At 41.3% G+C, this 14,731-nt stretch overlaps 2 protein-coding genes and 4 non-coding genes across 6 annotated transcripts; all 6 read right to left on the reverse strand.

Annotated features, from left to right (window-relative positions):
* Positions 1–427: 427 nt before the first annotated feature.
* acadm (acyl-CoA dehydrogenase medium chain) lies at positions 428–7,966 on the reverse strand. The gene is made up of 12 exons (XM_076745394.1): positions 7,869–7,966; positions 7,106–7,211; positions 6,608–6,705; positions 4,699–4,768; positions 4,310–4,410; positions 3,931–4,011; positions 3,325–3,455; positions 3,011–3,119; positions 2,397–2,537; positions 2,095–2,190; positions 1,705–1,953; positions 428–1,624 (listed from the first exon to the last, which is right to left on the reverse strand). Exons 1-12 carry the CDS (start codon positions 7,881–7,883, stop codon positions 1,553–1,555), a joined length of 1,269 nt encoding a protein of 422 aa, XP_076601509.1. The 5' UTR covers positions 7,884–7,966; the 3' UTR covers positions 428–1,552.
* A 2,651-nt stretch (positions 7,967–10,617) lies between these two features.
* rps8a (ribosomal protein S8a) lies at positions 10,618–14,542 on the reverse strand. Its single transcript, XM_076746013.1, has 6 exons — positions 14,511–14,542; positions 13,411–13,517; positions 13,034–13,133; positions 12,619–12,794; positions 11,746–11,875; positions 10,618–10,773 (listed from the first exon to the last, which is right to left on the reverse strand). Exons 1-6 carry the CDS (start codon positions 14,512–14,514, stop codon positions 10,664–10,666), a joined length of 627 nt encoding a protein of 208 aa, XP_076602128.1. The 5' UTR covers positions 14,515–14,542; the 3' UTR covers positions 10,618–10,663.
* On the reverse strand, positions 11,126–11,193 carry LOC143329931 (small nucleolar RNA SNORD38). Its single transcript, XR_013077919.1, has one exon. It is a non-coding gene; the product is annotated as a small nucleolar RNA SNORD38 (small nucleolar RNA).
* LOC143329929 (small nucleolar RNA SNORD38) lies at positions 11,973–12,041 on the reverse strand. The gene has a single exon (XR_013077917.1). It is a non-coding gene; the product is annotated as a small nucleolar RNA SNORD38 (small nucleolar RNA).
* Positions 12,896–12,964, reverse strand: LOC143329930 (small nucleolar RNA SNORD38). Its single transcript, XR_013077918.1, has one exon. It is a non-coding gene; the product is annotated as a small nucleolar RNA SNORD38 (small nucleolar RNA).
* On the reverse strand, positions 13,258–13,364 carry LOC143329921 (small nucleolar RNA SNORD46). The gene has a single exon (XR_013077909.1). It is a non-coding gene; the product is annotated as a small nucleolar RNA SNORD46 (small nucleolar RNA).
* Positions 14,543–14,731: the final 189 nt, after the last annotated feature.

Consider the following 14,731-nt stretch of genomic DNA (forward strand, 5'->3'; position numbering starts at 1 on the left):
CATTAATCATTTATTACTTTTTTAAATGGGCTAATTTTGGGGTGATGAACTTAGTTAAAATGCATGACTTGGACTGTGGGAGGAGAAGCCAGGAAAACCCACAGTCTCAGACACCATGCAGACAACACACTGATTTGATGAGGGAGCAGTGTTAAGCTCTGAGCCACACTGCTGCTCCCATGAAGCCAGAGAAAGAATGGGTCCCAAAGCAAGGGTGGGCCCCGATGAACTACCATAATGGGTTAAATAGTGGAGCCTGACCTCTGGAAGCAATGATACCTCCCAGCTGCTGTGCTCAGTGACAGTGGGTGGCTGTGCCCACCCATTGTGGCACAAACTGCCAATAGCATCATATAAAGTTAACACAATGCATCACTTTAAATGCCTTTTTTATGTCCTAAAAAAACAACAAAATACCCTCATCAGCTCCCGTTTGGATGGAATAATTTAATAAATGGATGATGTACAGACCAGTTTGAAAAGATGCCATCATGAGTGATCGGTGGGTTACAGTGACAGCTGAACCCCAGCCTACATATCACACCATACACCTGCAGATATTATCTATGGTTACATGTAAACCTAATGCTGCTTTGTATTCGATATTGGTTAATAATGCAGAAGTGACAGCAAATCAGATCCTTAAAAACTTTTTCAGACTACATGCATTTTTACAGCTGTTACACACATTCCTACGTTTCTAACACATTCTGGTGAGAACTGGATTTGTACAGATCAAAACTTCCATTGCTTCTATGATATGAATCTTTGCACTGAATCCACAAAGTCTGAAGAATTATTCTTGAAGTTTTTTGTTGAGCACTGAAGATGATTAGCCAAACACTACAAGTGTGTCACTGTCAGGATGCCAGAGGCAGAGTAAGGCATGATGACAAGCTTCTGAGAATCATCATCTTTGATTTTACATGCTTTTACTGCCAATCAGGACGGAGAATAAGAGCAAATCAACGTGATATTACAGAGCTGCAACACTTACAGTGTAAGGAGAGTCTGAACCTGCTCCTCCTCCCCAAAATGAGACAAACCTCACTAACAAAACAACACTAATGTATTTGTGCTGTCCGTGTCACCTTATTGAGTCAAATATGTCCCAGTTTATACTAAATAAATGCAGTATTTTTTGTAATATCCCGTGTTTAGCACCATGTCCTGACTGCTATCAAAAGCAGTTGAGTGTATGTGGCTGCCATTATTCACAACCTCACACGATGTTTCCCCTGAATGTGGTGATCCTCATCTCAGTCACAAAATAAGGCCACGGTTCTGAGCTGCATTTGGAAACTCCTTTGAGAAACGGGACAGGTCTTACAGACGGGTTTTGATGCTCTCTGATTAGAAAGGTGGACTGCTGTGTAGCAGTTCAGGGTCTGGAAATGTCTGAAAAAGCAAGGCAGGACGATGTGATGGTGAGGCAAACAAAACTTCACAACTAGATCCTCAGTTTAAGTAACCAGATCTATTTCCAGGCACGCTTGTATGGAAAAGTTACAACAAAGTACATTTGAATGAGGACAGTTCAGGTGTGCAGAGTTCACTTCTTGAATCTTCCCAGGTGTTCTCGGGCAATAATCAGTCTTTGGATTTGAGCCGTGCCCTCGTAGATCTACAAAGGAAATCAGAGAATTAGAGAAGATGAAGTTTTGACAAATATCTCAGCTGGCAGTGAGCACAACAATGACCCACCTGGTAGATTTTGGCGTCCCTCATCAGCTTCTCCACCGGGTATTCGCTGTTGAAGCCGTTGCCTCCAAACACCTGAACAGCGTCAGTGGCCACCTGATTGGCGATGTCTCCAGCGAAGGCCTTGGCGATGGAGGCGTAGTAGGTGTTCCTGCGGCCCTGGTCCACTTCCCAGGCGGAACGCTGGTACGCCATCCTGGCCAGCTCCACCTTCATCGCCATCTCAGCCAGGAGGAAGGACACGGCCTGGTGCTGAGGATCAGGAGGAGACACAGAGGCCTGTTGATCCTCTGCTCGTCTTTGTGCTTTTAACGCTCAGCAGTCGGATAATTCAGTGAACAACTGTGACGGAACATGTGCTTTTGTGCCGATGAAAACAGGAAGTGAACAAACCTCAGCGATAACTTTGCCAAAGGTCTTCCTCTCCAGTGCATAATTGGTAGCTTCGTCAAGCGCCCTCTGTGCCAGGCCGGTTGCTCCTGCTGCCACCTGCGTTGCATTAGTAAACATCATCTTAGGTGACAAATACAACTAAACGTGGACATTTAATTTACAGCGTTTGAACACGTGAAATTACTTGGTCATAGCTGTCATCCATTTTAAACGTTTGAAATAAACTAATAAACACAAATGATTTCCTGTTTTCTTCTAAATAACAAAAAAAGAAAGAGTGAGCCATCACTCAGAGGACTTACTGGTGGTCTGGTGTTGTCGAAGGCCCCCATGGCAATTTTGAAGCCGGATCCCTCTGCGATCAGGACGTTCTCCTTCGGTATCCTCACATCCTCAAAGGTGATGCCTCTGGTATCAGAGCACCTCTGGCCCATGTTCATCTCCTACAACCACAAAACAAACACAGGGCGTGTTGCCTTGTGAAGCTCATGTCACAGTGCCAAATTATTGTCGGGCACACCAGAAGCAGATTATGTGATCATCCTGGTTGGATAGCAGAGTTTATCCTATTAATCATAATCTAATCCCCTCTGATAATAATTTACACAGCACCGATCTAAAAGTTCAGTCTTCACAGGGAAAAATCATAATATTTCTTTGAACTCAAAAGACTCATGAGAGGAACATTCGGCAGCTTTCTGCAAGGCTTAAAACTCAGAATCATGATTTTTGTAGCTTTTAAGATTCACTTTCATGTAAATATTATGTACACGAGGAGCAGCCGCTTTCAAGGTATCGAAGAGAAACATTTAAAACCCTTTTTCTCTGTTGGTCTACTGGGACTGAAGAAATATTCCTCTCAGCTTAGAGGTGAATTACCTCATATCTTACAAACTGTATTTCAGTCTCATCTTACCTTCCTTCCCAGCTGAATTCCTGGAGTGTCGGCGTCCACAATGAAGCCAGTAAAAGCTTTGCTGGCTGGACATTTAGGATCTGGGTTAGAGCGGGCCAGAAGGAAGTACCTAGAAACATGAAAAGATGTATAAATGTTCGAATAATCTTCAGAACACACACATGCTATTGTGTTCAATACATTTAAGGATACGTGTATAATATACATCAAGGTTAAAATGTCCAGTTTTTGATGATCAGAGAGCTGAATCAGCATGTGCTGGTAACTGTGAGTGTATGATCTCAGTGTAGAGTAAGAAGCGAGTACACACACACCAGTTTGCTTTCCCACCGTTGGTGATCCACATCTTCTGCCCGTTAATAACGTACTCATCTCCCATCTTCACCGCTCGGGTCTTGATGCCGGCCACGTCAGAGCCCGCCCCCGGCTCTGTGACGCAGTACGCCTGCCGAAAAAACACACCACACAGTCGTTAACACTGTCTGACCTGCTGCTCTGGTGTCAGCACACAGGAGTGGAGCAGCGCTAAGATCAGTGGTCAGGGCGTCTGTTCCTCCCTTCACAAGAGGCCATTTGTTGCTGTTGAGTTAAAAATAAACTGAGAGTGAGATAATCTCAGCTGTGCAGCACACACTCACAAACTCCATATACACATAAAAGCTGCTCAGGATGTAGAATATGATTACACTGTTACGATTGACCAAACCAACTCAAACACACAGTATGAGTCTCGGGAGCATAAAGGTCATCATGCAGCTTTCGGCAAAACAAACTTTGTCTGGCAGTTAAGTTGTTCTTTACATTAGAAGTGCTGCTGGAGCCTTGACCTCCTCACAACTTTTTCTCTTCTCTTTGTATCTAGGAAGCAGGTGAAGTTGTGCTGGAAATCTGTTTTCTCCTTTACAAAATTAAATACTCACACACATGAGAGGCTCCTCGGTCATCCTTCCCAGGTATTTCCTCTTCTGTGCATCATTGCCAGCTAAAATAACAGGCATTTGCTGCATGGGAGAAAAAGATAAAGCTTAATTCTAAATGAGCTACAACCCAAAATACCTGCACATTCTGACAATAGAAAATGATATCCATCATCCTTAGAAGCAGCAGTGCTCTTAACCCTCAGAGCCCACCTCTGCCTCTAATGAAGCAACATTGTAGAATCACAGATCAACATTCTTCCATTTGTGGACTGTTCTCATTCAATGAAAGGTCTCCCTTGTGGTGGATACATCAATAGACTCTTTAAAAGCCGATGAGGAGCTCCTGAATCACTGGCACCACTAATAAATGACTACTTACCCCCAGAGAGTTTGCTTCGATAGCAGTCTGCATTCCTGTGCAGCCATAAGCCAACTCTTCTGTGATGAGGCAGTTGTCAAAGATCGACAAGCCCATTCCACCTGAACACAGAAGGGACAAACGCAAGCGGGTTTCTCGCTGTGTTTTCAAACAGAAGTCAGAAGATTTGTCTGGAATAAATCATCTCCACTGACATAATGAGGATAAAACTAATCAACACAGTGAAGCCAAGGTGCTGCTTCACACAGCAAATTCAACATATACTGTATTCATTAAGTGGGATTATTGTTTAGACCATCATTTGTCAACTAAATTAAACTAAACTTGGCATAAGGTTTAAAACATTGCAGTTAATTCTGAAAATGTCAAGGAGCACGAAAATGACATACCGTATTCCTGTGGAATGTGTCCGTTCATCAGACCAAGCTCCCATGCTTTCTTGATGATCGGGACAGGATACTGGCAAATGACAGGGAATTTAAGAGTTACTCACACTCTGATCGCTGAGTTCAGATAAGGTAACATTTATTAATCCCTGTGGGTAAAAATACAGTCGTCCTCAAAATTATTCATACCCTTGCTAATTCTTGTGATTTTTTAATTTAGTGACGAAATATTACATTTTTTTTAAGTTTGTGTATCAGTTATATGTGAACAACAATTGAACGAATGACAACAATATAAAATTTAAGAAAATATTCATTTCAGGGGTATTTTATTGATGGATTCCCAAAAAATGCCATGTTCAATATTATTCATACCCCTGACAATATTTCAACAAAAATGTACCAAATGTGGTAATCTTTGTCAAGTAGTTACTTTAAGGTGTCACAATGGAATAAAACCCTTTAACATTGTTGACCAAATGTTAAACACTGATTTAAAAACAAAAAAAACCCATCCTTCCATAAGAGTATAAATAGGGGAAAAGTGCTCAGGTCATTCTCAATTTCTGGTCATCATGGTCAAGAAGAAGGAGCTCAGCGAGGACCTACGTCACCGTCTTGTATGTGCCTACAGTGAAGGAAAGGGTTATAAGGCCATTTCCAAGCAGTATGATGTCCCTGTGTCAACCATCCAGAGCATCATCAACAAGCACAAGAGGTTCAACACTGTTAAAAACCTCAGTGGGCGTGGCAGAAAGCGGAAGGTGTCCTCTAAACTTGCCAGGAAAATCTGCCGAGAGGTCAACAACAACCCACAGACCACAACCAAGGCCCTAATTGAAATGCTTGACCAGGCAGGGACACAGGTGTCACGGTCCACCATCGAGCGAGTTTTGCACAGAGGAGGTCTCCATGGACGTACACCTCGGAAGACGCCATTGCTCAGGAAGAAGCATCTGGAAGCTCGCCTGGCCTTTTCTAGACGTCATCTGAAGCAAGATCCCAGCTTTTGGTCAACCATCCTGTGGTCTGACGAGACAAAGTTGGAGTTATTTGGCCATATGGATACTCAGTATGTCTGGAGAAAGAAAGGAGAAGCCTACAGACCGAAGAACACTGTGCCCACTGTCAAGTATGGTGGTGGAAACATAATGCTATGGGGATGTTTCTCCTCCAGTGGCACAGGGAATCTCGTCAAGGTCCAAGGAACCATGAAAAAGGAGGATTACATCAGGATCCTTGATGAAAATGTGAAGGAATCTGCTGAGAAACTCCAGCTTGGCCACAACTGGACGTTCCAGCAAGACAATGATCCTAAACACACTGCCAAGGTAGTGAAGAAATGGTTCAAAGACAATGATGTCAACGTCCTAGAATGGCCAAGTCAAAGTCCTGACCTGAACCCCATTGAAAACTTGTGGCATCACTTGAAGACCAGAGTGATGGCTAGGAAACCGACCAATCTGACCCAGCTTGAGGCTTTCGCCAAGGAAGAGTGGGCCAACATCCCACAGGAGACATGCAGGAAGCTTGTGGACACGTACAAGAATCGTCTAGAAGCAGTCATAAAGAACAAAGGCTATGCGATTGACTATTAAAGAAAGACAAAGGACGAGGGTATGAATAAATATGAACATGGCATTTTTTGGGAATCCATCAATAAAATACCTCTGAAATAAAGATTTTTTTGAATTTTGTATTGTTGTCATTCTTTCAATTGTTGGTCACTTATAACTGGTACACAAACTTGAAAAATTGCATTCATTTCATCACTAAATTAAAAAATCACAAGAATTAGCAAGGGTATGAATAATTTTGAGGACGACTGTATATATATATATATATATATATATATATATATATTTAATCTTGCATATCACTCAGTGCAGACTAATGTTTGGGTTTAACTCACTTCACCGCTCCTGTCATAAGCAGGTGCTGCAGGGACAATCTCTTCACGTGCAAACTTCCTCGCCAGCTGTTGGAACTCCTTTTGCTGATCCGTCAGCTCTGTGGGTCAAAGCAGCAGGAAGATCCATGATGAAGCGATTTCGCGTAATGATGAGGAACAAAATCCACAGTCCCTGTTCTGTATGGGGCTGCAGTAGTCTTAAAGGGTCACATATTATGCAAAATGCACTACTGAATATGTAGGAAGGTTATCGAATATATATGGAAGATATACTTCTGAATATACTTCTGCACAGAGGGACGGTCCATTTTGTCCCAAATCATTTACAATACAGTGGCTTCAGGAAGGGGTCTCTTCCCAGCCAGTACAGACAAGAGACAAGAGAGAGACTAACTGAATAATCCTCACAGCTCTACATGGGAGTGTTGTTTTAAGGCAGATCTGAGAAAATGTGCCCGTATCCTTTAAAATTATGGAAGAATTTTACATCCTCCTCACCGAACGAGTAGCCGATGGATGCTGACGGGCTGCTGTGAGATGCACTGGCTGCAGCGGCACTGGAGCTCTGCAGCCGGATCCCAGACCGCACGCTGGCTCTGAGCACCTGCGCAGGGAGAAATCAGCCACAAACAATAAAGTTTTGTTTGTTTGTTTGTTTTTTAGTTTCTAATTTCTTGTGTTTCCATTAGAAACACCTCTGAATCAAATGCAGTCCAGTTCAACACTTCAAATCCCAGACATAACATTGACTAACACTGAAAGGGAGAGAGATACAGGGCTTGAAAGTGGGTGTTTTACGACCAAAGCAATTAGGATATTAAACCAGGAGCACATATTAAATCATCAGTGCACATGAATTATTAACCTGCATCGAGAGTACAAATCCTTATTTTCAGATTAGCGGTACATTTTGTTTGACGACCTTCTGGAATTTTCAAAGCTAACGTTAGCTCATTATCTTACAGGGTGCCAGATGTTTAGCTTAAGCTCTATAACTGGCTTGCAAATTAATAGTCACACAGAAGAGGTATAAACTTGAGCTTCCCGTCTCTGTGTAATATAGATAGTGTGAGCATTAAAGTGTGAAGCTGTTTGCTAACGTTAGCCAGTCACGTAGCTAGCATAGCATTGATCTGACTGACTCGACGGAGGGAAAATTGGGTCAGAAGGACAACAACCCGTCGAGACCAGTCCTTATTTAACGAAAACTATGAAAATATGCCGGTGACTTCACGTTATAGCGATATGTAAAGACACTTACTTTGTTGAGCAGCATTGTTTCAACACCGTTGGATGGATACGACGTATACACAGACTTGACCACTACCTTTACCCTACATATTGATATGCGCAGTCTCAGCCAATCACAGCAGCGGAATGGATCACGTGTGGAAGCTCGGCACCCGGAAAACGACTTTTGCCCTAGTTTGTTACCTAACCTAACCTCTGCGTTTCATAATGTGTAGCAAACATTAGACTTTACTTTTTGATCCCAATTTGGAAAATTCTTAAATTACTGCATATTCTGGTGATAACACTGCTGTTCATACTTCTACATCATTTCCACAATAAATCATTTCATGCTTACAAATAAAAATATATGTATGTATCACAAAGGCTGAAATTCTGTCAGTGTAAGCAGTTTTCATGACTCTCGACTATCCATAATTATACCACATTCAAGATATCTACAATGGTATGTATTCAGATGAGTAAAAGTACCAATACTCCATCACAAGTAAAGGTTAAATTCAAAATCTTACTTCAATAAAAATACAGCCGGTTAAATGTACTTAAAATATTAACAGTATGAGTACACAGGAAAACAGTTCATATTTAGTGTTTTCTTATTCTTACAAATTATATTACTGAATTATTATTGTTATTGTTACTGATTTTAATTACCATAATAAATATATCTCACTGGGTAGTTTAACCTCTAACAATGCACTATCATTATAATTTATAGAGCTGCAACATTTTTTCCATTAGTCACTGCAAGTCACCAACCTTAAATATAAAATAGAAATTCACAATGAAATATGTAAAATAGATGTTTTTAAAATGAAAAGGGCTGCATGGAATGTGCTTAAATATTGACTACAGAGTGTGGAAAAAGTGCACAATATAAAGAATATAAAGATTCTGTGCAACTAAGATTTGCATGAATGTAACATGTAGCGTGCATGGGGCCTGGTTGATGGGCCCAGCTGCAGTGTGAAAGAAACTGTTCCTGTGACATGTGTTTCAGTCTTGATTGATTACAGTCTCATGCCAGAGGGGGGTGTGACAAAAAGTATGTCTGGGATGAGGGGGTAACAGCCATAATCTCCCCTGGACGCTTGCAGCCAATTACCTTATCAGCAGGTGGAGTCAAGCACACTCAGCTGGGAGAATATGTACGGCAGCAAATCCTGCATGATGGTGTTGAATGAAGAGATGGCATCCACAATTTAAGATTTTGAAAACCAAGTGACGTCTGGTGCTGACATTTTTCTCCTATCCGAGTTTATGAATCTATCAATCTATAACAACAGATGGACAGGACCTTAATCCTTTGAATGTGCATTGTTTTCTTTTCGACACGTTGTCTTTTTGAGGACTTAAAGAATAAACTATTGAAGCTTTAACGTTATATTTTTATGGTTAAACTCTGTAGGAATATTTTTCTTTTAACTAAAACAAACACAGTGCTAACTGTAATATACTGTAGCGTAAGTACACAAATGGTAAACTAAAGCTATTCCGATGTGTGTTTATGCGCTCACGCGAACGTACTTCATACCACATGATACCCACCTGAGCCACCCGTCTTAAGTCACGCTACTGCTCGGCTAGTAGACACTAATTACGTCACATACACGTAGTTTGTACCGCTCCATCATTTATTCTCGGCTAAAAATCATCATTTGTCTGGACACATTTAGAATTAGGACCACGTTAGCTCGTGCAATAATTAGGGATGCGAGCCAACTAACATGTCTACTCTGATAGTAATTTGCGAGTTGTAACATTAGCGAGTAGACAGTAACTTACAGCTGCAGTTTCTATGCTAATGTTAGCTAGTGCCACACACACTGCCGTGGACCGGAAGAGGTCGGGCACTCGAGAGCGCGGACAGACGTCACATCCTGTAGATTTTTTGCTTTAAACCCGCCCTGAGTTTTTCCTCTTTGTAAGTTTAGAGGTTTATCCATCATTCTTTCGACGTTTTTAACGTTGCTTTCACGAATACGCACCTGTTGCAATTGAAGATGTCAATATGGTAGTTCAATGCTTTTTTACCCAGGTAAATTCAAATACATTTTACTTTTCAAAATAAAGGCATTACACATCTAATTAGTACCAAATAACAACTAGTGATTTATATGATTCTAAGAATACTGATAACCCACCGGTTAATAAATTCCTTTCAACCGTGCTTTGTACTGCATCCAGACTCAAGTCTCTGTTGCAGTTTGTGTAGGGCCATCTCACGTCTAATTCATTTACATGTCCGATTCTCATTTTTGCTCGCATGATGTTCTTTCTACATATTGTCTGAACATTGTTAGAGGCTGCCAGAGTTTAGAGTTTCATCGTCAATAACATCTCCAGTGTAACTGCTGTGCATGTCAATACAGAACTTGAAATTTGACATTTTATATGAGTACTTCCCAAAATTTCGTGAACTGTACTACTAACTTTCTTTATACATCACCAAAATCTGCGACTGTAAGTTGTAATATTGGAAATTCCTCTACTACAAGTCACAGATCTGAATACTTCCAGTGATCATCTGATAGTACATCAAGACATGCTGCAATCAGTCCCCCCGTCAGTCAAAAATGGCTTAAATGTTTTGCTTTGTTCTCAATCATCTGTCACATGTCCGTGCTGATTAACCACAGAACAGCGGCCCAGACACCTGACAGTTTGAGTTTTAACCCCTGTGGCCAAGATTGGAAATTCAATGGATTTTTACATCAGTACCAACGGAGAGAGAGAAGAAAGCTGTGACCACAGAGAAGTTGTGGGGCGTTTGGATTTTATTTGACGTATCAAAGAGCTGTACATCTATTTGCCTTTCTTGGCCTTGATCTTCCTCAGGTAGAACTCGAGCTCCTTGCCTTCCAGGATGTAGCCGTCTGCCCTTCCGCACTGGCCGGGTCTGGAGGCGATGCAAGCTGCAGGAGGGACGAAAGAAACGTGTTCAGTCAAAGCTGATAAACTAGCTCCAATAAACAGGAAACAGTACTGTTGTCAATCTCAGGAAACATTTATGGTCAGTTTTGAGGTGTTAATACTGGTGTCAGACGAGACCAGAAGAGCTCAGGATTTTTTGGTTCCTTCACATCCATCATTAAGACCGTCTGCTGCGTGTCCTGCTGCACCCTCAGCTTACACACATGAAGCCATTCCAGTGCAAAAACTCATCCGTTGACCCCTACAGAGTTTAGTGTCTTAAAGGCACTGAGTGACTTTGGGTATTTTGACTGGACGAATCAACACTGTATAGGTCAGTGTAGATAGCAGGTCTTTCTCAGAGTCTTAGTTATCACCACTTTCATTCAGTAGCAGAACTGGACAAGTTATCATCATAGAAAGACACAGACCAGATCAGACAGCACTCTAATTCAGGTGCCGTAAACGTAAATTAAAAGACCCCCTCATACTAAGATTGGTTTTTTGTCTTGTTGCCTTTGTTGGACACTACAGGTGAAGCATGACAGGGATTGCTGGAATCTAACCTAGGCTGCTCTTGGACACAACCTCTGTAAATAGGGTGCAAGCTCTACTCTACTGGGGGGGGGCCTACACCAACTAACTGGACTTATTTCCAACCTTCAATCTCAGACCAGGTGAGTTATCTTTCAGGATTGAACAAGCTCAATCCGCATGATAAGGAGAATACTGCATTTAAAAGTTCAAATTTCAGATATTTTCAACTCTCAAAAATTCTCCCAAATTCTGAAAATGTTCACAGAAAACAGCTGATAATATTTCTTTAAAATTAACTCTTCAGAGACTAAGACTTTGAGGAAACAGCAGATCAGTGGTCAATTCTTGCCAAAGAGATGAAGACAGAAATCAAGCATCAAACTGAAAAGCCTTTTCCTGACAGCTACTACGGTCAAACAATACGTGTTCTGACTCACCAAGAAGTTTTCCCTGCGTGAACTGCTCCTCCAAGAGGGTGCTGATCTTGGCCGTCTTTTTACGCTCATCGTACTTCTTCTGGGTCCTCTTTGACCTCTTCTTGTTCAGAACCTCTTCCTCCTCAGGAGTCTACAGAAGAAAGTATAAAGCTCATTAGATGGACATGAAACACTTTTGAGTAAATTTCAAACATCAGCTGCGGTGGTGTTGGTATACTTGACATGTCTTTCTCAGAGTCTTCATTATCACCACTTTCATTCAGTAGCAGAACTGGACAAAGTTATCATCATGGAAAGACATGACCCAGATCAGACAGGACCGTTTAATACAGCTGCCATGAAAGGAAAACCTCTTTTTATTTTGTTATGTCTTGACCGGTTTGCAACTTTCTGTCTATTTTGTTTAATTTTATCCTACTATATATACAGAGATGGCAGGATCATCATTGTATTATTTTAATTGCTGTTCTAATGAGTATACTAGTTCATTGACATAGTGCTGCTGAGTTTGTTACTCTCACTAATGTGATTTCTGCTGCAAAACCAATTGCCCTCAGGGTCCAATGAAGGTGAACTTGCAGGTTGACATTATGACAATGCATAATGAGATCAACATTTTCAAATTTATGCAACTCTTGAGAGCATTAAGCTCTGGCATGAAAAGAAAATGCCACTTTTGTGTGGATAGAGGGACAAAATAAATAATTTCTCAAACTGATATGTTAAACACTGTCAATTTAAACGTTAGCGTTTCAAACTATTAGCTATTAAGGCACAGACAATGGCACAAACAAAAATTAGTCTGCCACTGCTATTTTCATATCACCTCAAAGAAAACAAGGTACAGGAAACATTTATATTTTCCCCACATACCAGCTTGGCTCCCTTCTTGCGTCCCAGAGGAGTGGTGTAGTGAGCCTCATACCACTGCCTGTAGGGAAGGCTGTCGACGAGGACGATGCAGTTCTTCACCAGGGTCTTGGTTCTGACCAGCTCGTTGTTGGAGGCATTGTAGACCACATCAATGATCCTGGTCTTCCGTGTGCAGCCTGTGTTTAGAAAAATCAAGCACCATTAGCAAAACCAAAATTTCCACACTTAACAGGTCAAGGTTAATACTGCAACACAAGTCAATTGATTAAAACAGGTCTTTCTCAGAGTCTTCATTATCACCACTTGCATTCAGTAGCAGAACTGGACAAAGTTTTCCTCATGGAAAGAAGTGTGCAACATCGAAGAGGGATAAAAGGGTCTAATGAACTGTCAGTAGCATTTAAGATAAACTTACACTCAGAGCCCCATGAGAAGTTACCAACATCCAGCCTCAGAGCACGGTACTTCTTGTTACCACCACGGACCCTCACTGTGTGGATGCGACGAGGTCCAATCTGAAGAAAGACATGCCATATTTTAGTATTTATACATGTAGTATGGCTAGGATTCAGGTTCATCATGTGTCTAGACTGCATTCTGATGGTCCATGGAAAAATTTAAGTGCTGTACATATTTTAAAGCGTGTCAGTGTAACTATGACTGGTCCTATCATTGGTAAGTCCAAACTTTTGAACCAAAACGGCCCAAAAAGACCTACCTAAGGTCATGTTTTCATCACCCACGCTACACTACATTAAATATTTTCAATAAGTAACCACTGGTTTCATTTACCTTTGTGTTTGCAGGAGGGCGCCCGAGCTCATACTTCCTCTTCTTGTGGTAGGGCTTGCGTTTACCGCCAGTCTTGCGGCGTTTATGCCAGTTGTCCCTTGAGATACCTGAATACATAAGAGGCAGGAGTCAAGAGTTTTGGAAAAATCCCCAAGAAATTTACCAAATGACTGTCTGTGCTTGAGCAATCAGTTCTCCAAGGTAGAGGTTGTCCGCAATTTTATTTTGGATTCCGCTTTAAGAGTTTCATCATGTCACTCAAGCAATTACAAGATCCTTTCATGGCTAAATGGACCTCTATGTTCGCCACATTGCCCTGTGTCAGACATTTCTAATGGTATCTCATGGTGGACTGGCTTTAGAACCATTTCATATCAATAATAAAACTAATCCTAAACTTGCTGAGTTAAATGTCAAACTGTACTATGACATCAATGAAAAGAAATATATGTATACTGCGCTTTAACCCTGCAAAACTCCTTATGACAGCAAGCTAATTCAAGTAGCAATTTCAAGAGCTTACAATCACAATGGGGTCTTCAGGAACTAATATGCATCTCAAGTGTCCACGATACAACTTTAAGTTATCTATTGAGAAAGCTTTAACGTAAATGATACTGAATACATACAAGTACCGTGTCAAACAAAGATTATACGCAGCATTCCGTCGGTGCAGTAGCATGACACGATCACGACCATCCTGCTAGCTAATGCTAATAGTACCTCTCCCTAACCCAAATTAACCCCGCTTACACAAGTCTCAGCATTACCCTTCAACAGCAAACACATTGGCTACAAAACGCTGCTCTTGATAAAATATTAAAATACCTAACATACAGCAATGTGTCCCCTTACCAAGCACTTCAGCATCAGCAGCTAACTACATTGCCAATGAGAGCAGCCATCTTGGAGCACTTGAGACATGCACTACGAATTATTTCATTAAAATTCAATAAACTGACTGTACACAGTAAATTTAAAGCTACATCTATTTAGATAACATTTAGCTTCAATATGGCAAACCATTATTGCAATATTCCTTCGTTAAAACATCAGATGGACAAGGATTCGCCCTCCAACCCGAGATAGAAAACACGTACCCATTCTCAGGCGCCGGCTAGAAAGAGGAACGGCAAAGGCTCATGGGAAGGTTTGAAGCCACGTGTTCTCGCGAGAATTCATATGGGAACGGACGGCTTTTCTCGAGATGAGGTTCTGTTGTATACCTGGATGTGTATCTGTTAATTTACTGACAATAATATACTGTATATAGTTTGAGTTCTTAATAGGCAAATTTTAGCTCCCTCAACAATCTTCATAA

The sequence above is a fragment of the Chaetodon auriga genome, chromosome 12, assembly GCF_051107435.1.
Source record: "Chaetodon auriga isolate fChaAug3 chromosome 12, fChaAug3.hap1, whole genome shotgun sequence".
In the NCBI taxonomy this organism is placed as follows: Eukaryota; Metazoa; Chordata; class Actinopteri; order Chaetodontiformes; family Chaetodontidae; genus Chaetodon; species Chaetodon auriga.